The 23,624-nt window shown below is 39.1% G+C and overlaps 1 protein-coding gene across 3 annotated transcripts in view; it reads right to left on the minus strand.

The window, feature by feature from the left end:
- heatr5b (HEAT repeat containing 5B) overlaps window positions 1-23,624 on the minus strand; it is a 93,458-nt gene that overhangs the window by 46,978 nt on the left and 22,856 nt on the right. For all 3 annotated transcript variants that reach the window (XM_051651115.1, XM_051651114.1, XM_051651116.1), the window contains 15 exons: window positions 21,663-21,817; window positions 20,171-20,420; window positions 18,929-19,084; window positions 17,424-17,674; window positions 13,950-14,061; window positions 13,646-13,798; window positions 13,450-13,549; window positions 11,241-11,354; window positions 10,997-11,156; window positions 10,537-10,712; window positions 8,489-8,594; window positions 8,198-8,388; window positions 4,118-4,277; window positions 3,845-4,034; window positions 493-662 (listed from right to left, as the gene is read on the minus strand). In XM_051651115.1, coding sequence (XP_051507075.1) covers window positions 493-662; window positions 3,845-4,034; window positions 4,118-4,277; window positions 8,198-8,388; window positions 8,489-8,594; window positions 10,537-10,712; window positions 10,997-11,156; window positions 11,241-11,354; window positions 13,450-13,549; window positions 13,646-13,798; window positions 13,950-14,061; window positions 17,424-17,674; window positions 18,929-19,084; window positions 20,171-20,420; window positions 21,663-21,817 — 2,444 coding nt within the window. The remainder of the gene's footprint in view (window positions 1-492; window positions 663-3,844; window positions 4,035-4,117; window positions 4,278-8,197; window positions 8,389-8,488; window positions 8,595-10,536; window positions 10,713-10,996; window positions 11,157-11,240; window positions 11,355-13,449; window positions 13,550-13,645; window positions 13,799-13,949; window positions 14,062-17,423; window positions 17,675-18,928; window positions 19,085-20,170; window positions 20,421-21,662; window positions 21,818-23,624) is intronic.

A 23,624-nucleotide genomic window follows, 5' to 3' on the forward strand; every position in this document is an offset into this window, starting at 1 on the left:
GTGTGGAGGCTTCACGCCACCCACCGCGGCATACACGCTCAACTCACCACTCGCCCCACCGAGAACAAACCACATTATAGCGATCACGAGGAGGTTACCCCATGTGACTCTACCCTCCCTAGCAACCGGGCCAATTTGGTTGCTTAGGAGACCTGACTGGAGTCACTCAGCACGCCCTGGGATTCGAACTAACGAACTCCAGGGGTGGTAGCCAGCGTCTTTTACCACTGAGCTACCCAGGCCCCCTAATTTACCATTCTTTATTCTTTAACCGGTTTAGCATTTGCAAAGAAGAGCACAGAACGGCAAATGTAACATACAGTTTCTACTCTTAACCAACAACAATGAAAACAAATTTGTTTTAAAACCCTGCCATTGACACAAACATGGAGAAATGGGAGTTCTATTGAACTATTTATTATAGGTAGGCCAAACAAGATATAATATATGGTTCTAAATCCAAACCCCTCGATGTACAGTTTATAGTCTTACACAAAGGCTAGGCACGAGGCTGGACAGGTTGACGTGCCGTGGGGCGAACATATGCAGCTGCTGCAGACAGGAGATGGCCGCCGCCTGAACCAACGAATCAGAGTGATCCTGCATGATAGCGCAGCCCACGAGACACGACGACCGGATCGTAGAGATACTGCCACCATTACCTAGAGTAAACAAACCAGAATGAGAAGAGTTAGTAAAAAAAAAAAAAAAAAAAAAAAAAATATTTTTTTTTCTTTCCCTGTTAAAACTCACCACCATAATGCTAGTGTTTTCTTGGTGCTAGTGCATTGCTATAAATTTTTGGTCCATATAGACGTGTTCAAACAGAAGTCTTTGCATTGCATCTCACTGTTTTTATCAGCATCTCGCTCCATGAATGATACATTTGTAAGACAGGTGTTTATAATGGTTCCATTTTTAAAAGCGCATCTGAAGATGGTGGATTCCGATACACTGAGTTGCGCTCCTTTTAGCCATTTTACACAAGAACATCCAAATCCAAGTTTCACATATTCATATATTTTCAGATCCGAAGGTGCGTCTCAATCAGCTCCCTTGTTCAGTAGACAAGGCACTATCCAGGGAGTCAGCCATTTCTAGGGCTGTCCCATTTGTGAAATTGTTCCAGTGCACTGAAACATCTGCTCCTTAAAAGTTCCCAGAAAGAATGCATCATGAAAACCAGAGAGCATCATTGTTCCTATCATATGTTCCCTTACCGGAAATGTTGTAATGTCTTCTGAAGTCTCTCAAGTCATTAGAAGATGAGCTCAAATGTAAATGTGATGTCAAACTCTCATTTTCTCTTTAAAAAAATATTTTGTTTGTTATTAACCTTCATCCAGAATGCGCAAGAAAGTGAAACAATCTTTTAAATATGACAATTTTTAGAAGATTAAAAATACACTCCTTTGTATTTTTATTTGTTCATTGAAGCAATTTATCTTTCATAATAGCACTTTACCTTTAAATATCTACAACAAAAATGCAGGATAGTGTCTGTAATACAGCGATGCGGTAGTTGAACTCCAGCTGCACTTGAATGCGCGTCCTTGTAATCGTGTGGCAGGTAATCGAGTCATCGGTGTCCCAATGTTCAGTGGACCGTGTTTCCCATTAATTACCTAAACTGTGGCAGGCCGCAACAGTTTCATAATGAACCGAAAATATTTTTACACTTCTCATAATAAAATAAAAGATCTCTAACGTTATGTTTTGCGCCGTTGCTTCGGGAAAGCAACTCTCACAGTGCAGTTTACATTCCTGTCACAGAGAATGGAGTTGACTGCATAGGTACACTATTAGGTTGGGCATCGTTCATAATTTTTGAAAAATATACAACAAACTTTGACATGTTACTTGAGCACGTAACTTAAATGTCCTTTCTTCTCTCCGGACAAGTAACTTTTTTTACTCGGACAAGTGAAGGACAACAACCACATGACAATGCTTAATGTTGAGCCCTGGCTCAAATGTTTGCTCTAGTCGATTTTGTGTTTTGCCCATTTGTGAACTGCGTTAAACTCAGTCTCATTTATGCTTTGTGGGTGTGACGTTTTTGCCATGTCATCACCATTTATGTTTAAATTACTACTAGAGCACAAAAATGTTTACAGGTGCACAAATTCTTCATATCTAGCCTCTTAATTTTGCTCTCAAAGTGCACCAGATTGATGCATTTAACATTTTCTTACAGGGGACCGATCCAAACCGATTGGTCAGAAGCATTAAGAGTGTATTGTCAGACGAAACCTGGAATTGTGCTCGAATACAGTCTTAGATTTTTCATTGGCTTCACTACAGTAAGGCCAGGCTGTCCAAGACATACACACAAATGGATGACACACATGATTAGATTTGACCCATATATTCTGGGCCTGTCCTAGATGAAGTGTCCTTGCTTGTGACTTAAAGTTTGCAAATTCCTCGAGCATATCTGTAAGTATTAATCTTTGTTTTCAGGGTTAAATATCTAAATATTTGGTATTTATTGAATCTGAATGGACCAACTCAACACAGTTTCCAACATCTCACCAAGACAGGAATGTTTATCAGACACACACAGCCGCAATCGCGCGTCATGAATGCTCTTTGTGCATTCATAAGTGCTGGCTGTTGGAAAGTAGCTGCCAACAAGTCAGCGTGTGTAATGAATTGAGTCTCTATTTGGGGTTATCGATACTATAGAAAGACATGTTATATTGTCATTGTCTGATGAAAAGCACGTATCTCCAAAAAATAAACATTTTAAGAGCATGGAAAAACTCTCATAAACAATCTTAATGAATAGAAAAATAACAGTCACCTTTAGCACCTTAAATAATATTCTACCATTACACATCTGTTAGTGAACTGTTCGAGATTTTAATTGGACTTGCATGGATTTTTGTTAGCGAACGTGGACATACACAATTTTCTTATCTTGGGTTCCAATGGGGCATGTTCAGTTACAGACTCGAGCCTAACTGTTCGTGTTTCTAACTGTTTAGTTGCTAGGTTATCGAATGCTAGAGAATTTATTTTTGGATATAATCTGAATATATCCAAATATTATAAATATATAACTTACTATTTTAGATCAAAATCAGTTTTATGACTAGGGTTTCTAGTCCAGTTGTTGAGTGGACAATTCAGTTGAGATGCGTTTTCCAGGTCCAGAATTAGCCTTCACCCGTAGTTTCGTGAAGATGGAAATCTGGCAACCGTATATGGCTGGTATAGTCTACTTTTTAAAGCCTCCTGACATTGTGCATGCATGAATGGCTTTGGTTGTCAGGGAAATCACAGAGCCAGCATGATATAGGCAATCTCTTCACTACACTTCAGCCAGTCAGCTGAGGTAAATTAGTTGATGCTCTTCAAAACATAAGAGAGGGATATACATGGTTTTGATGGATACTTCAAGGCCAGTGGAGATACTTGTTAAACCTGATTAAACATCTGTTCATTGGTCATTTTGATGCACAATTCAAACAGTAGGAAGAGGTCATTCGTCACAATTAATTAATTTACATATAATACTTCATGTTTAAATATATTGTTAAAATAAATCAAAATATAATATGCTTAGTATCAACAGGCTTTACGGAAAACATTTGTGGCTCCGGTAGCCTAGCCTTTGCGCCCCCCATGATTACCAGGACATATTACTTGTACTGTAATATTAAAAATGAACAGGAACACTGTTTGTGCATGTATTGCATGTTTTGAAAATTTACAATGTACCCATATTTTCCTGCATACAAAATTATTTAAAAAAAAGAATGTGTGCAGATGTCATTGTCCAGTGTGACCAATGTTCTTGGATTTCTGCATATGCATGCAATGAGTTCCTGATAGTTACCCTGTAGCTCTGGGCCCACAGTAGTGATAAGCGCTCCGAGACAGCGGCCCAAACACTGATGCACCTCTGTGTGTGAGGGGGGGACGGTCAGCAGTAGCGTCAGCACCAGAGAGAGAGTAGGCTCAACATAACCCCGGTACATGGGCCCGCTGGAGTCCACAATGAGAGCCAGAGAGTGCAGCGCCCACGTCTAAAAGAGAACAAGGGAACACTTCAGACATCTACAGACACACAGCCGAATGTAACTTCCGCTGGCGGCCTCAGAGCGCTCACCTGCACCTCATGACATGTGCCGTCTTGAGCCAGAGCAAGCAGTATACTGACGCTGGTCTTCAGGTGCTGACCCGATCCGATGCCACCCACATACCGATGCAGACAGCCTAGAGCCAGAGAATGACCCGTCCTGGACACGACGTCACGTGCCGACTTCAACCTGTGACCAGTTCAGAAACACAAAGACAAACATGAGGAAAACAGATACGAAAGAGATCAACAAAACAGAACATACTGGGTGGGACATATTGAAGGGCTCGTCCTTTTTTTTTAAGGTGTCATGACAATAGGAATCAAATTTTCCTTGATTTTTTGATCACTGAACTACAAAAACTAACCATAAGTTTCAGAACACAAAACTTCCTCCCCAGTGCTAAAAGAGCATTTACTGAAACCAAGATCCAAAAATCAACTCAATTAATTTCCCTACTTTGTGACATCACATGGATAAATACATCAGTGCATGACCGCCTTAACAGCAAGACATCAACACCTACTTCTACATCACCTCTTTGGTCCATCCACTGGTGCTCAGTTGGTAAACTGAAAAGGAGAGAGCAGGACAGATACTATTCCTGGTTTACCTCGGACACATTCTTGCACACATCTGCACTATTGTTATGTAGTTTTTATATGTAAACATGCACTAGACAGATGTATTTGGCTGTTGGCATGCGTCTTGCGCCATTACCGCAATTTGTCAAGTTATAACTTTTAAAACAAGACCCCCATTTTATTCCACTCTACCGCACGCCTCCTATATGTGTCCTTCACATCATGGACACGTTCATGGACCAATCTGCACCATTTTTTTTCTTGTTGGTTTATGTAAACAGGCACTAGATGGAAGTTTCTGACCACTATGATGTGTCACACAATAGCGTCACGGGAGCCTGGGTAGCTCAGCGAGTACTGACGCTGACTACCACCCCTGGAGTCGTGAGTTCGAATCCAGGGCGTGCTGAGTGACTCCAGCTAGATCTCGTAAGCAACCAAATTGGCCCGGTTGCTAGGGAGGGTAGAGTCACATGGGGTAACCTCCTCGTGGTTGCTATAATGTGTGGTTCTCGCTCTCGGTGGGGCGTGAGTTGTGCATGGATGCCGCAGAGAATAGCGTGGGCCTCCACACACACAACGTCTCCACGGTAACGCACTCAACAAGCCACGTGATAAGATGCGCAGACTGATGGTCTCAGATGCGGAGGCAACTGAGATTCGTCCTCCTCCACCCGGACTGAGACGAGTCACTATGCCACCATGAGGACTTAAGAGCGCACTGGGAATTGGGCATTCCAAATTGGGGAGAAAAGGGGTAGAAAAAAACCATCAAGTTAAAACAAGTTTAACTTTAAAAAACATTCTGCTACACTCCTCTGCTGCATCTGGCTGCGAGAACCACGCCATGTCTTGTGTAAACTGACAAGGAAGATGTCAGATGTCTTGGAAGTTTGCCAAATATTGCATTGCTGTAAAAAGCATCAGCCGTGGCCTCTGTCGAAGCATCCTAACATTAGGAAAGAGCGGCTGAAGTTTCGCGTCAGTCCAGGATTGTATGTGTGTTTGGCACATTTGAGAGTAGACTGCTTGTGAACCAGTTACAATATGATGCAGGCTTTGTAAAATGAACTTTTTTGTTGCCTGCTATTGCTAGTCAGAAGCAGGTGGTGTTGGAAATCAACCCTGAGGGCTGATATGCCATAGGTTCCTTCTGGAATTAATTTCCTATGGGTTTTTAGAATGGCAGGTTTGGATTTATGAGTTAAACAAGGTCAGTGGTAAACATTACTTGGAGACTTTCACATTTTGTTTTACAACATAAATGACCCAGAGTCATTCCTCAAATGTAAATTATAAAGCCGTAACTGTATGTCGGAAACACCTTTCGCTAGTCAGTTAATAATTATGGCCAATGCGTTTGAGAAAAATATTTAATGAGATATTTCCCCTGTTTAAATTGTTTTACTTCAATTAAAGGTTAGATTTTTGTGTTTTAATGAAATATCAAAAGGATAAACAATGCAGATTTTTTTTCACAGCCTTCTTTGCTCATATTTACTAAGGGTGCCAATAGTTTTGGCCACCACTGTACTTCAGAGCTCTGGAATAAAATATAAGCTATCACCATCAAACATGTAAAAAGATTTTATTCAAATACATTTGGTCATTAAATCTAAAAGCTCAACCAAAGGAGCATATATGATTTTCTTTCCTTTTGTTATCAGAACCTCCCTATGGTTCTGCAATCTAAATCCCTAGTCCTAGATTCGCCAATAATATATACATTTACAACTGTGAAACTCAGTTGATATGACTCACGAATGGCAAAGAAAAATGCTAAGGTTGGAGTCAGCACACAAGTGTGGATTATCTTTTGAACTATAGGTGACGCTGTCTCCAAACTGCTCAGGACATGACCGCTTCAGGACAAGATGTCAATGATGCATACCAAATTTCTTATAAATCTGACATTCAAAAGATATTTAACTTTTTGATAAAAATCAATATGTCTGAGAGGCAGTATGGCTGATATAGGAAAAAATATATATGGCTGATACTGGTATCTTTGAAATCCTAATGATTCCCCATGGAATCCATAGACACCAACTTGATTTTAGGACATACAGTTCAAAAGTTACAGCCAAAAAAAAACAAAAACAAAAATCTACTTTTCACATTTCTTGACCCATAGGTGGCACTGTCACCAAACTTTGCATGTACCCACAGATCATGGTCCTGATGAAGCATACCAAGTTTCAATACGACAAACCATTGGCAAGACATAGCCTCATTTCCTGATTTATGTTACAACAAAATAAAAAAATCGAAATTCAGTATTATTCATTCAAAAGTAGCGAATAAATGATAACAATTCAAGATGGCAGCCACTGTAATGGTTTTGTGACTGTAAAGTTTTAATTTAAGCGGTCCATTTGTTTCAAAAGGTACATGCAAAAAAATATGTCTATTTTTGAACTGGTGGTGGCACTATAGAGTGTGTCCTAGAGACTGCAAATTTGGTAAGGGGGCTATTCATGCCCAGAAAGTACTCTTCACTTTAAATGACAAACACAAGGAGAAACCAATCCCTCATGCAACATTTAATACCATGACCTTATGAATTTAAGACTTGTTGCTCCGATTTAAGACCTTTTCAAAGCCTTAATTTTTCAGACCTTCAGAAACCCAGAACAAGTATCAAATTGTCTAACAGCCAAACTTCAACCAAATATTAAATAAATTACTTACATTTTTTAAACATGAAGGACAGTTTTCTCATGTTGTTTAATAATACATATTTAACATGAGCTCGTGAAATAATAGTGTATAATGAATACAATGAAGTATAAGCTACTTTTTACAAGTTACTAAGTTAAGAACTCACGTTTAGACAGTTAAGGATATTGCATTACGTTTAGTGGGTTTTCAAGGTGTATTCACAACGCAATTTCAAATTCTGACAGGCGCATGACTTAGTTCAAGTTCACATGTTCATTGGCTTCATTGTCGGTGCAGATGTTAGTTGTGACAGGATGTTTATGTTGTGGATTTATATTAGATTAATGTCACATATACAGCATGTGATTGTGTTTGTGTGAATTAACGTGTTAGTAAAAGTTCATTGTACAGGTGTTTAGGTCTTTCATGGACATCCCCAACATACTATGACTGGATCATGTCAATTAATTCTTTCTAGATTTTACTTTCTTCAAAAAAAATTAATGAAGTGTTAGTGCATTGTTAATATCTTGCTATTTTATTTTTTTCTCATTTTCACCAACAGTATTTTTCAAATTAAAACAGTTTGATTAATTGCCATGATGCGCCTTTTCGTCTCATCTTCGTTATCGTTGAAAAAAAAAAAAAAGTGTCAATGAATATTTCGTCAGTAACTAAAAACCGGACAGCTCTATAGAAACCAGAGTGTCTGACAAAATGTCTTAAAATGCAATGCTGTTGATGGATGTTGTGATGAGAGTTGAGATGAAGTTATCATTTAATGCTTTGTGTCATTGTGTCTGGTTAGGACACTGTTAGAAAAGTCCTTGTATTACTTCACTTCTGAAGTGTACGTTTGCATACTTGTCAAAGCTGTGCTGTGCCATCCTGGCGATGAACGAGGCTTCTCCTACAACTTGCGCCATCCTGCCCAGTGCCTCGCCAGCAGCACAGCGCAGGATGGGGTTTGGGTTGTCCAGTGCACCCATCACGAGTGCTAAAGCGGACTTGCGAACCTCCTCTGGGCCGAGACTGCTCTTGTTCTCTGCCAGACCCTAAATCAAGAGCCCATAAGCCAATAAACAACCATCATCCTTTGATCGAACAATTTTATGAAGACAGGTTTATTTCAAGTATAGTTGCAGAAGATCAGACCTTGAGTGCGCTCAGTACTGCAGTGAATATGTTTAACTGGACGGCTTGCTGACGGACTCCTTTAGCTTGTTTAATGCATTCTGCAAAGTGATCCAGCATTTGCAACCTGAAACAAACAACAGAACATAACAATCACAACCAAAGCACTGAAACACGTTGTAGCGGGATCTGTTAGGTTTGAACTACTTACTTAAAGTAGCAAAAATTATTGTTGGGTGCCAGACAGGTTAAAACCTATCAAAATAAATTTCCCAACTAACAAATAATCCACCTGCTACACAAAATAGGAATGCCAACATAAAATAAATCACTCTCCACAAGTTCATTTGCTAAATCACAAAATGTATTAACAGAAAATGTCATATACTTTGCAACGCAAAATAGATTCACATTTAGGAGGCCCAGTTACTTAAAAGTCCATTCAAGTCCATTCTTAGGCCCAAAGAATATGAGAACAAGTCCATCAACAAAATCAGTTCAAACCCAAAATCAAACAAATAAATACTGGCCAGTGTTTCAAATAAATGTATTCAAATGAGTATGTGTTTGTTTGGGATTGTTGGAGGGAGGAGGATTGAGATGGATGAGAAAGGGTAGTGGAAAAAGGTCCGTTTTTGGCAATATGGAGAAAGCATTCAGCAACCCTCCTTCAACAAACATCCAGCCCACACTTGCATCTCAAATGGGAATAATCCTTCACAAAGTCCCAAGAGCAAAGAAGCAAAGATGATATATATAAAAAATATATATATATATATATATATATATTCAAACCCACTGCTGAAGAAATGATATTTGTGGTTGGCATTCCCTTCACAGTGACAAACAAACTGGAACAGTGTTGCTCAAAAGTTTGGTGATCATCCTCTCTTTGTTCTCACCTTGCCATTTACTGCTTCCTCTTTGAACTGATTGGAAGGCTGTCTTAAAGGGCCAGTGCAAAACTATCTGCTTTAAAGGGGCAGTGCATATTTATGCAAGCCTGTCACAATATGTAATGGCTAATGCTACAAGCTAATACTGACATCCCAACACCTCATCCTAACTAGGTGCCAAGCATCTGTTTGAGAAGTCTTGAAGTAATGAAGTCTGAAGGTAATATAAGACCTTAAAGGAACAGTTCACCCAAATATGATAATTCTCTCATCATTTACTCACCCTCATGATATCCCAGATGTGTATGACTTTCTGTCTTCACCAGAACACATTTGAAGAAAAATATCTTAACTCAGAAGGTCCTTAAAATGCAAGTGGATGGAAATGTCTCTTTTAAAGCTCCAAATATCAGAGACAGTCAGCATAAACACCATCCATACGACAACAGCTGTTAAATCAATGTCTTCTAAAGTGATACGATTGCTTTTGGTGCAAAAAATTAAAAATATTTAAGTACTTTTTTTTTAACTCTAAATAGTGCTTCCAGTCAGGAGCGGTATGTGTGTGTGACGTAATCGCGTTGGCCTTTGAAACATGCAAGAACTGACGCACGTGCGACACAGCCGGAAGAGCAGCGCTGTTCACAAGTGAGGAGGAACACTGTACAGAAGCTTGGTTGGTCTTGGTTTAGATATGTATTTATCGGTTTCTTTACTTGCAACGGTGCGTTTGTGTGCTTATCCTGGATGTCTCAACCGAGAAGAGAACGTGAGATTACGTCTGTATCATGACAACGCAAATACGTCACATGAGAGACCGCTTGAACTCCATCCTCTCGTGAAGCTTACTGGAAGCGTTAGATTATAGTTAAAAAGTACTTAAATATTCATCTTTTTTTTGCACCAAAAGCGATCGTGATGCTTTAGAAGACATTCATTTAACAGCTGTTGTCGTATGGATGACGTTTATGCTGACTGTCTCTGATATTTGGAGCTTTAAAAGAGAAATTTCCATCTACTTGCATTTTAAGGACCTTCTGAGTTAAGATATTTTTCTTCAAATGTGTTCTGGTGAAGACAGAAAGTCATACACACCTGGGATATCATGAGGGTGAGTAAATGTCAGACAGAAGCCTTGGTTCGGAGTAGAAAAGTGTTTGTGTGATCTCTGACCTGTGTTTGAAAGAGACGTGAGGAAAGACCACTCCAAACAGAGCCACAGACGCATCTATCACCGACACTCCCAGCGGCAGGGGTCCTGGGACAGCCTCACCTACAGGAACACGCAGGTATATGGAGGACGGGTCGTGCTCAAGAGCTCCACTGCCGGACGCGCTGTTGGGCTGCAGCTGTTCAAAATAAGCATGTCAAATCAACATGATCACAAATCAGAGCTGCAGACAAGAAGCAAAACCAAACAAGTGTCCTGACCAGCCCAACACAACAACATTGTTTGTTCCACCAAGCTGTTTGGGAACGTGATTTATTTTCGCAATTCCATTTGGTGAATTTTTAGTGGTGCAGAAATGACACACTTCAGCTTTAAATAAAAATCGACAAAAACAACAAATTCAATCAGAAAGATCTGATTCAGAGAATGACTTTTTGTATGTATTTTGTTGAAAGTTCTTACCTGATCTTCAATGGACTTATGATCAGTTTCCTGTAACCAAGAGCCCATTAACACGCTGTCGTCATAGTGACAGAGTGAGCGCAGTAGAGACGTGGTTGTGTTTGCGGAGTTATCCGTCAGCGTGAACTCTGCCACCAGCTCTCTCAACAGAGCGTTAAAACTGCCTGTTATCAGCAAATCAGGAATCATAATCAGCGTTCATTTAAACAGAGCTCACAGTGGCAGTACGTGTCCGATGAGAGACTTGCCTTCATATGTCTTGGGTGGCAATAGAGCCAGTATGTCATAGAGTCGCAGTCGAACCATTGCAGCGCTGGCCTTCAGATGAGCTCCATGAACCTTAATCACTGCAGGAACACTAAACAGCAAAACAATGCTTTAACCACTCACCCAATTATCATTTCACTACAATAAACACCAAAAAACAGCCTTGGCAGAACACTGAAAAGTGTACAGTGGCCTTGGACACTTAATGTATAAATGTGTTTAGGGCCGTAGCAAGGAATTCTGGGTCCCCTGACTGTTTATTGCTCTGGGCCCGTTATCTTAAATTTTTTTTTTTTTAAATACAGTATTAAAAAAGCTGTGGGACCCCCTGGACTTTAGGGCCTCAAGAATCGTTACCAGCTTTCACCCCACAAGCTATGGCCCTGAATGGGTTATTCTATGTCAAATCAACAAAATTCAGCTGAAATTTTTTATTTTGTAAATACAAAAGTACACTAATGATAAATGATGATGAAAGCCAAAAAATGCCATAAATCAATAATCCAATAATCAATCATCCATTTGATATTTATTTTTTTATTTTTTGCAGACGGGGTCAACATGACAATTTGGTTCAGAACAAACTTTCCCTTTTGTATCCTCATATATAAGTCCCTGTGTGATTAAATTTCAGAGATATGGGGCTCTTAGTGTTGCTCCATGAATAAATTGTTCAATGTTACACATTTTCGATGGTCAAAAACCAAATGTGGGTCAAATAGTATAAAGCTTGCTTTGCTTGTCCAACAAACCAAAGGAACAAATAATACTGAAACTAGAAATGTACCTTCATATATTCACATAAGAACAAAGTCAAAATGGTGATTTTCGAGAGCCCAAAAATACACTATTGTTAAGAATAAGTGACACATGTGGCTCTTCAGTGCAATATCTAGTTTTTGGATTTCAGAAATGAACATCTGCAAAGCTCTGGGATGCATCATTAGGGGTCCAAACATCAAAGATGCTGAAACCCAATTGTATTTGTAAAGATTTTCTAAATCTTCTAAAAGTGTCTACACACATCAGAGACCATAAATCATAAAGTACTTTTTCACAGTTCTGAGCAGGGTGAGGAAAGCTTCCAGTAGCATTTCCTCTTGAGCACGTTTCGGTACGGTTCAATTAGAAACCATTTCTGACCTGGCATTCTCAACATGGTTAGCTAACTGTTCTGGTGGAACGCCTGTAGTGACACGGCAACTCATGGTTGGTCACTTGCCCAGCCAGTCCGTAGTGGAACTGGCGAGCCTGGATCTTTACAGATCCAAGCCTGGATCGGTACAGGACGGCACAGTACCGCTACGAGAACCGTTTAGCCACATGGCAGAAATGCACCTTTAGAGATCCCAAACTTGGTCGGATGGTCTCAAACGCCCCCCACTACATGCACACACACATCCATCTAACACTAGGTGGTGCTATAATTAGCACATTTATGTTTTTGCTAATAACTCTAGAATCAAAATTCTTTTATCCTCTGAACCATTCCAAATAGTCAAAAGGATTTCCATTTCCTCAAGAAATTTTTTTTTCCACCGATATCTTTTGAACAACCTACTTTTTCAAAATCATCATAGGCTGATTGCACGAAGATTGGTATGACTCTAGAGATGCTCCTGACACAAAAGCATTCGGATTCATTTAATGACTTCTATGATATGAACATATACATTTTTTGAGGGTGCCCTTAATCAGCCTCTTGATGCTGATTAAGGGCACACTTTGTAGAACAATTTTCTTTGAAATTGTGATATTTTTTGAAGATATCTTGAATACTTCTGGAGTTGTGTTTTTCTCCAATTTATGGACACAAACCATTGACATTTGATGCAACAAAGGGTGCTGAAGTCAACTGATTGTAATAATAGACCTACCAATCTCTATGTAAAAATAATGACAATAAAGTAATTTTTTGACCTGGAGTTTTGCTCCAAAATCATAAGCGAAAATTGTCATGTAGAACATGTGGTTACTGATCTTTACTAAAAATCAAATGTCAAGTTCTTTACAGTTGCTTCAAAATCATTGAAAATGCTTCAGAAAGTGAAGATAGTTCTGAGAAAGCGCCAGCCCTGGCAGTAACTGCAGTAAATCTTTGGTCGATGGTAAGATTAACAAAAGAATGGCAGTCAGGACATCTTTACAGATAACATTATTCTTAATGTCAAATACATAGTACTCACTGAGACATCATGGTCATGGCACACTCGATTGGTGTCATCAGTCTGCGGATCACGTCCTCTGTCAGCAGTTCTGGACAATGAGCCACAAAACTGCGCATGGCTGTAAAAACCACATGACGAAATGTGCCGTTTTTATAGCACATATTTAACAATAAAGCCGCTAAAAAACATCAAGGATTTATCTGAGGTGTTTTACCGCACAGAGCGCCAGCTCGTCCCTCCAGCATCACCTGCCAGCTGAATGAGTCTCCTCGCGCTTTCTCTGCCTCCAGCTCCTTCTGAGAACGAGGGAAAACGTTACGCCACAGCAGCAGCATCTTGGGCAGGTGGTAGCGCACCAGTGAGGGTCCTGACAAGATAAAACAACAATCATGTGAAGTATGTACAATGGGACCAACTACAATGCATTGGCCAAACATTCCCGTCTACGTACTCTTGGCTTTAGTCTGGAAGCACTGATGTTTTTGGAGGCTGTAGTGGTTGTTGTTTCATGGACTCACCTAAAGTCATGAGGGCTCCTAACAGCAGCCAGCCTGCTTGAGTGCGCTGCAGTGACAGACGACTGTTCTGAGCTGCTGAACGCAGCAAATCTTCAGCGATACTCACCACCATCTGAAACAAACCAGTTTAATCAGCTCTGACTTTGCAATTGAAGACATACATCCATTTAGTTTTCCATGACCATTTTCCACCAAATAGGCTGCTGTATTAATTGTTATTATTTTTCATGCTCTTTTATGTTATCATTTTATGTCCCAAAGCAATCCTGTTTTTTGTGGTAATGCCTACTCTGTCTTCCTGCAATTGGAAGTTCTGTTCTCACTTCATTCTCAAAAGTTAAAGTTTTCCACAACCCTTTCTTGGGCTTTTGTCAAATCCGAGGAGTGAATGACTGCAGCAGAAATAGGGGGTTTCGTGATTCTTTAAAACCCTCTGGTTAACTTCCAAAGATTTCCTTTGGAAGTGCATACTGTAACTGTGAACACAATCTGAGTCAATTTTTTTTTTTTAACTGTTCAGCCAGATTTAGCTAAGAAACAATCTGGAAAGCAGGTTTTTTTTTCTTTTCATAATCAATCATTATTTTTATTTTCCAAATTGTATTATATACTCAAAAAAATTATTTTTGCTGTTTGTTCAATGTACTTACTAAAATGAACTAAATCAACACAATTCTTGAACACCATGTTTTCATTACGTTTATACTTTTAAATTGGTAAATAAGAGTTTACTTAATCCTTTTGTGTTGGGACTACAAACTGGGCAGGGGAATTCAGTTTCCCAGCATGCTTTGTGTGGGACTGGATAGAAGGAAAAAGTGTTGAAATTAAGTGTTATTTAAATGAATATTCCAGGTTCAATACAAGTTAAGCTCAATCGACAGCATTTGTTGCATAATATTGATAACCAAAAAAATTTATTTTGACTTGCAACTCCTTTTCTTAAAAAAAAAAAAAAAAAAAAAAAAAAGCACAAATCTGTGTTACAGGGGGACACTTACAATGGAAGTGAATAGGGGCTAATTTTTAAACGTTCAAATACTCACTGTTTCAAAAGTCTAGCCACAAGACATAAACAATATGCATGTTAACATGATTTTACTGTGATAACATCATTTACTAACCGCATCTGTGTGAAGTCATAGCCAATTTTACAACTTCATTACCATCAGAATCAGAATGGGCTTTATTGCCAAGTGTTCTCATGAACACAAGGAATTTTTTTTTTGGTGATAAGGAGAAACAAACAACGTGTAATGTCAACAAACCCGAAAATGACTAAAAATGACAATTTAAACAACTTTACAGCTCCAATAATACACAAGTTTTAACAGAAGAATTAATGAAAGTGCTTTTATAAAATTATAAGCTTCACATTTCTGCCTTTAAACACTCCAAAAATTGACCACATTGACTTCCATTGTAAGAGTCTCACTGGAACACAGATTTTTCCTTTTCTTTTTTTTTTTTAAAGAAAAGGAGGCGCAAGTCCGTTGGCTCTTACTCGTTCCATCAGTCCCAGTAGTTGTTTGTGGTTTTATTACTTTAAATCTGTGTTTTTATCCATCTCATATTACACACATCCCTATAATGGACATTCTTCTATCCAATCCTTTTTTTTATTTTCGACAGCATCGGAACAACAACGGAGTTGTTAAATTGTCTGTAACGTTACACAGATGCGGTTAGTAAGTGATTTTATCACAATAAAATCATGTTAACACACACACACTGTTAATTCTCCCAATTTGGAATGCCCAATTCCCACTACTTAGTAGGTCCTCGTGGTGGCGCGGTTACTCACCTCAATCCGGGTGGCGGAGGACAAGTCTCAGTTGCCTCCGCTTCGGAGACCGTCAATCCGCGCATCTTATCACGTGACACGTTGTGCATGACACCGCGGAGACTCACAGCATGTGGAGGCTCATGCTACTCTCCACGATCCACGCACAACTTACCACACGCCCCATTGAGAGCGAGAACCACTAATCACGACCACGAGGAGGTTACCCCATGTGACTCTACCCTCCCTAGCAACCGGGCCAATTTGGTTGCTTAGGAGACCTGGCTGGAGTCACTCAGTACATCCTGGATTCAAACTCGCGACTCCAGGGGTTGTAGCCAGCATCAATACCCGCTGAGCTACCCAGGTCCCCTCTTCTATCCAATCCTAACGAATTTTCATGCGTTGCACGCTGGACTGTGACCAGATAGTTGCGACATGCGAGCTCTCGGCTGGCTGAACACCGCTTTGTGCTTGCACTTGGCATTTTATGTTGCGCTGCTTATCCATGATCCGCGCTGTGAGAGCTGCAGGTCGTAGCTGTTCGTTTCATCACTCCAGCAGGGACCTCTTTTTGGACATTTTATCTTCCCACTTTTACTCATTCTGTATGAACTGTCTGGTGGATCACACTCCTGTTTATCAATACTGTACCATCATTGGTACCACTGATGACCATTGCATGACACCGTATCATGTGTTGTCAACATGGCGGCGCCCATGAGGGGGCGACTCGCTCCATGTAAAATTAAACAGCTTTTGTAGGGTTTCTGATATGACTGGAGTCTTCATCTCACGTGAGTGTACATCATTTTCAACATATTTCTAAAAAATGCTATTCATGTCTTTGTGTAAAACTTTTTTAATTAGCAAAAACTTACTTGGTGCACCTTTAAGTTTGTCCAACATAGGAAAATGTATCAAATAAACCTTGGTAAATTGATTTTGACGACCTAATGAAGGTGAGTTAAAACAAATAATGTACATTCATTTGATCTAATCCAACTAAAATTATGTTGACTCAATGAAACTGACTTTTCTTGAAAAGACTTTCTCCAATTCAGTTAAGTAAGGGTAATGAATTAATTTTTGGAATAATTCTGTCCTTATTTCAACATTCTCACAGGACATTACTAAGTTGTCTGGTTAAACCTTTGAGCCTTTATGTCATTTGACTGAAGCGAGACCTTTTAGGAGTGGTGTCATCTCACATTACATTATCTTTATATTTGGAACAGAGAAAATGTGAAAATAAAGTGAAACTGAAGCATGGTGTACGTTGTAATCGATCCGGACGTGAACTAAAAGAAAACAGGATCAAAGCAGGCTTTTATTATTTATGACTGACGCGTTCACTCCGGCATGAAGCACCGTAAATGGTGCACACACCTCACAGTGCTCTAGAAGGGTTTCACCGTTCTTATTATAATCCGTGTGTGTCGTCTGCCGGCTGTGCAGAATCAGCATGCACATGCACATTACCCGGTTTCCCATGCTTGTGATTCCTGTTCATGCCGCATCTATATTCATTTAGGCTGCATGTTGGCACACTTCTTCAGTGCCATGTTTACAGTGAAAAGATGGATTTAGTTGTCCGATTGGACAACCTCATTTGACGTTTCAGTTATCCCAATTTATTTTGTGGTTGTCCTGGACAAAGTGTAGCCCTGTGTAAAGGCAGAAAGTCAGACCTTGCCCTTTGAATGAGGGATGCCCAGCGGACACTGATGGACTCCTCCCAGCAGAGCCGCCATAGCGAAGCTGTATCCGCTCACGGCCTCCGGTGAGTTCTTCAGGTTGTTGATGCATTCAGTGCAGCGTTCCAGCAGAGGAGTGAGCTGGTAAGGTAGAGCCACAGCGACACTGCGCAGACACCACGCCGCAGCCAGACGCGCCGCCATGCTCGGGTGCAACAACACTGATGTCACCGTCTCCAAAAGACCTGCCAATATAGATGTTCAGAGAGTCAGCTAGGTTCCAGTGATGTCAGTGTGAGTGCACAGGCATGAGTGAAGGGAAGTGGAAGAGTAATGGTTCAGGTTTAGTCCCCCATTCAGCATTGTGCTCTTGATCAAAGCAACTCACAAAACCTTGTTCATGAGGGAGGTTGTCTCTGGAATTTTCCACTAAATAGCAAAGTTAGTTTGCATGCATTGAGATTTTCTAAATATTTTTATTTCTAAAAACTTTTTTTACACTCAAGTAATTTTTTTTATTTGTCTACTAACAATGTCAAGCAGTGCATGGATCACAGGAGATTTATGCCATTTTTTTCTCAAAGTCATGAAAATTCGCACCACAGTGTCATTTTCAGCACATCTCAAATTCTGTATTGTGTTTAATAGAATTCTGTGCTGGAAATCACGCTGATGAAAATGAAATTTGTTACGGTTTTGAAAAGAAAAAATGGCTAACTCCTTTGTTTTGCTAAGGCTAATTTCAAAGCTTAACATTTGATGCTTCGTAAATACACACAATCAAAGAATATTGTCACACTTTTTGCTTAATTTGGCAAAATTACATCCTGATCGGAAATTACGCCCAATAAAATACTCTTCTTTGTTTTCTTCAAACATCGCTTGTCTCATATTTTATCTCAAGCATGCTCTTCACTGACACTCTTGTCCACTTGGTGAACAAGTACAGCACATTTACTTTATAAAAAAATAAAAAATAAAAAAAAACATTTAAGGGGCAAAATTTTTGATATGATGTCATTTTTTTTTGTTGATAGAAATCATTTTTTCTACAATAAACATTTCAATTTTCATGCTTATTTCACTCATTGTTTAGATGATCATAGTTTTAAATGCATAATAATTTGTATTTTCATAATGAATTTCCATAGTTTAACATTGAAAGTCTTGGTCTGAGAGAAGGCTAAAACAATAAAATCTACATAAAAGGGATTTGAAATAGAAAAAACTTTCAAGTCCATTTTATAGAGACAAAAAAAAAACAAAACAAAAAAACAAAATCAACCTTGGAGACATGAAAATGCCTAAAGTAAAAAAAAAAAAAAAACATTTTTAAAACACCCGTGTCTGTTTATGTGATTATGTGTGGTCTCATATGGATATGGATATTATGTATGGTTTTGCGTGGAGTTTCTATTTGTGGTCATGTTTTGTTATATGTAGTTCATTATAGTTTGGTTGTGTGTGCTTAATTGTGTTGTTCTGTGAGTGTTTGGTACCGATAGATGCTTCCTGGATGAGAGGAGAGGCTGTAGCGCTCAGACTTTGTACCAGACTGCCCAGCTCTTTAAGCGCACACACCATCACATGCTGACTGGCTGACACGTCAGCAGCACCGGTCCGATTCTCACCGCTGGGGTCGTTCACAACAGCCTCTGTGACAGAGATGAGAGACACTTAAACCACTCTGTGCCACAGACTGACCCTTACCCACCCCTGTGCCAGTCAAACTACACCTCCACTGGTCAGTAGTCATTTCATGTCCTGCTTTATTTAAAGGAATGTTCTGGGTTCAAAGCAAGTTAAGCTCAATCGAGAGCATGTGTGGCATAAATGATGACGACCACAAAAAATTATTTCAGCTCATCCCTCCTTTTCTAAAAAACAAAAAAAACAAAAACAAAAAAAAAAACAATAATGGAGGTTACAGTGAGACTCTTACAATGGAAGTCAATGTGGTCAATTTTTGGAGTGTTTAAAGACAGAAATGTAAAGCTTATAATTTTATAAAAGCACTTTCATTAATTCTTCTGTTAAAACTTGTGTATTATTGGAGACGTAAAGTTGTTTAAATCATAATTTTTAGTCATTTTAAGGTTCTAGAGTTTATTGACATGACATCGTCATGGCAACGAAGTTGTAAAATTGTCTGTAACATTACACAGATGCGGTTAGTAAGTGATTTTATCACAGTAAAATCATGTTAACACACATATTGTTTATGTCTTGTGTCTATACTTTTGAAACTGAGTATTTTAATGTTTACAGATTGACCCCATTGACTTCCATTGTAAGTGGAAGCAACACAGTTTTTTTGCTTTTTTTGAAGAAAAGGAGGGACGAGTCTTAATTCATTTTTGTTATCATCATCATGCCACAAATGCTGTCATCATTCACTTTCAGTGAATAGAAAAGAAGATGCATGAAAGTGATTGGTGATCGAGGCCAACATTCTGCCTAACATCTCGTGTCCCACGGAAGAAAGAAAAGCCATCTGAGTTTGGAACAACATGAGGTTGAGTAAATGATGACAGAATTTTAATTTCTGGGTGAACTGTCCCTTTAAATGGGATTATTCCACACCTATGGAAGTAATTCAACAGTGAGAATTGAACCGTTTGAGCAAATCTACATTGAGGAGCAGCAAAAACCATACAGATAAACCCTTATTTGCTAAGAGTCAATATTTTTGATTGTGAACTATGATTATGTGCTGTCATATAGTTTTATGTCCATCTTACCCACAGCTCTCATCTGTTTGCTGATGGCCAGGCAGATTTCCTTTGCAGCAGCGATTTGAGCTTTCTCGCCCAGCAGACCGCCCAGAGTTGCCCGCAAGGCGAAGGACACGCAGCGGCGCGAGTACACTGCCTCGACGTGAGTCTGTGTGGCGCGCGGGTGAGCCACCAGCTCCAGCAAATGAGATAAAAACACAGCGAAATTACGCTCCAACCACTGACCTCCCAGTGTGGTGACGAACACAACATACGCCTAGATGGAGAGAGACACACATAAACATCATTCCAGTTACACACCAACATTTTTTTGATTAATCAGGACAACTTTAGAAGCAAACAACGCATGTGCTTTTACACCGGCAGCGTTTCTGCTGCAGAAATTGCTGCACTCTATACAGTAAATAAAATTATAAAATGGCTATCAGGAGTGAATTATTGGTAAGTATTACAACTTGATCGTTCTTCCATCAACGTACAGTACGCTACCCCGGTGGTTTTCGCTGTTGCGCGCCGTCTCGGTGTTTCCCGCTGAACAGGTTTAGATGTGCTCTACTATATGGAACCTCACTCCAGTCCGGCCGGGCTGCTGGTTTTCAGTTCCAAACAATGCATTACTCATTTATTTCTTATCCAGAATTGTATTTTTTAGCCTGTTAATGTAAAACTGATGTATTAAATCAATATAGCACTACAGTGGAAATTGTCCCTCCAGTTGTTGTCTTCAGTGTAGTGTTGAAAATTGTTTTTCTCACAAAAAAAATGACAGAGTAAATTCCCTACAGTTTTTTAGCTGGTCAGGTCCCAGAAATATGTCCATTTATTGTGAATGATTTTTCACACCGTATTGCTCTTATCTGTAATGTCTGTCCTGCATATGTCATTTAAAAAAAAAAAAATAAGTCAACATGAAATCTTAAAAGGCTCTTTTTATTCTCTTAATACACATTGCAGGCCTTGTGAATGATGCACATTATTCCAAAGAAAAATATGTTTGTCTTTGTATTCTTTCATCCAAATGTAATAACTCACTCCGCTCTGAAATAACTTTCCTTTTCGCCTGATGTTACCAGTCCTTATTTTTCAACCCCTTCCTCCAAACACCTTTCATAAAGAGACTGTGGATGGGTATTCCATATGGAGAAAATCATGCTTTCTCATTTGAAAGTCCTGTTTCAATTTTATTAGACAGGAATGTGGAGGGGAAGACAGGACATGACAAGGGTGAACAGGGGAAACGGGATCAGGAAATGACCTCTAGCCGGGACTCACTTTCAGGTCACCCGTGATACTACCACACCATACCGTATTTCGGAGCACTGCCCACATCGACTCTGACGACTAAATTCATTTTAATCTGCTATTTTGCATTTTGTACATCAATGCAGAATTGCATGTAATGACAGAATTTGAGAAAGCATCACAAGGCATCTTTTTCCAGCCATGACGTTGACTGCACAGAAAATGAACCCCTACAGTCACTGTGTTTCAGTCTCACCTGAGTTACACCGACCCGAACCTCTCGACTCACTGACGCCCCCTTCAGCATCTCTCCTCCGCTCTTCAGGAAACCAGAACCTCCCCGCAGGAACCCAGTGGCCATCAGCTCCAGAACTTCCTCTAGAGTCGCCCGCTTCACATTCTGACGCATCACTGAAACCATCACATCACTCATATCAGCTGTACATCACTCCACATGAGGGCTGAACACAGCTAGTACAGTATACTGGCACCAGAAAACATTGTCATAACCTTTGCTTCTGAAAAAGTATTATACTATTATTAAATACCTACTAGGGGTGGGCGATAGGAGCAAACATTTATATTGGTCGATAACAATATATGTCACGATATACACACTTTTATGGACAGAAATTGAAAAGTCAATGAAAAAATAATGAAAGTTCCTTTTTGATTTCAAACGATGTGCACACTAATAAAGATCTGTCACATCCAATGCAATGAAACAACTCGACCAATAAATAAAATATTATTTTTACATTTACTTGTCAATTTCATATACTCTGTATCATTTTTCAATCCAAGCAAAAAAAAAAGTAGTTGAACATAGTGTTTGCTTTGATTCTGAAACACATTTATTTTGGATTTAGCCTTCAATTGGATATGGGAAAACTTTTTATTGACTATATACTAGATACAGTATAAATGTGGTTTCAAAAGGTCAAATTCAAAATGATCACAATCACTTAGAACAGATGCCAGTATGAAAGTTTGATGGCTTAAGTGAGTGGGACTTCAGCAGAGGGTCAGTTCCACACCATGGTGTACGCAGCTTTTTATTAACAAGCTCTTCTTCATTTTATCTCGGAAAGGAAAGTGCTTGAAACCAGAAATGGCACAAAAGCTGAAGTGTGTCACTGTGATGGAGAGCCTGTGAATTGGTCTCCATCATGGGATTTTAATGTTTCTAAAGGACTCGTCTCTTGTTTTACTCACCCATTTGCAATATTTATTGGTTTTGTTTTTAACTCTCGTTTTATATCTCATTCTTATTTATTTAAGGTGACTTTTTGTACAAGAATGGGGAGGTGAGGGTTAATTTTAACATAGAAATTTGTAAATCACTTCCTCACTCCTCTTCCATACATTTCAAATTATCATATCAATGTAATATAATGTAGTATAAACATAAAAATACAGAATAAACATAAATATCCAACATTTTTACCAACTAATCATAGTTTCTACAATTTGATACAATGTTACAGCCAGGGACTAAAAACGGTTCAATGAACAAAAACGAACAAAATGTTTAGCAGAAAACCGGAATAAAGTGATTTTCAATTGTTCCGGAGTAAAAACATTATCTTTAAATGCTGATAACTGGTTATAACCGGATAATTTTTGATCCAATAATTTATTCATGAAACTAAAGGCCAAAATGTTTATCACAGTAAATGTTTGGAACTACATCACTTCATGTTGAAAAATGTGCTTTGATGCTAAAGGAAACTGCTGCATCATACATTTCTTTGCCTAATTGCCCATTGTGGATGTAGCATTCTGTGAATGAAGACCTGTAGAATTATGTATAAATACTACATATACATGCACAGTTAATCCAGATACAAGGAAAACATTATTAGAGGTAAAAAGTACATTTCTCAGTTGTTTCCTTTCTTTCATTTTTTACGCCATGCCAGCTTCTATGGCTATATTCATGGCGGGAACCAGGTTTAGTTATTTAAAAATAGAGTTAAATAAGGTGTTTAAGATTCATTTTTCCTAAAAACCTTAAAACAAAATTTGGATTCACTTGATTAAAAACCTTTTCAAAAGAATCAACTGAATAACACAGGTTCCTGAGATGTTTAGAGGTATGACAGTCCAGTAAAATATGTTTAATAGATAGTGGGTTCTGACAAGATGAGCACTTTGGTGAATTTTCTCCTGATAGTAAAAATTGGTGTGCGAGTCTTGTATGTCCTATCCAGCATCG

The sequence above is a fragment of the Myxocyprinus asiaticus genome, chromosome 23 (genome assembly GCF_019703515.2).
Source record: "Myxocyprinus asiaticus isolate MX2 ecotype Aquarium Trade chromosome 23, UBuf_Myxa_2, whole genome shotgun sequence".
Classification (NCBI taxonomy): Eukaryota; Metazoa; Chordata; class Actinopteri; order Cypriniformes; family Catostomidae; genus Myxocyprinus; species Myxocyprinus asiaticus.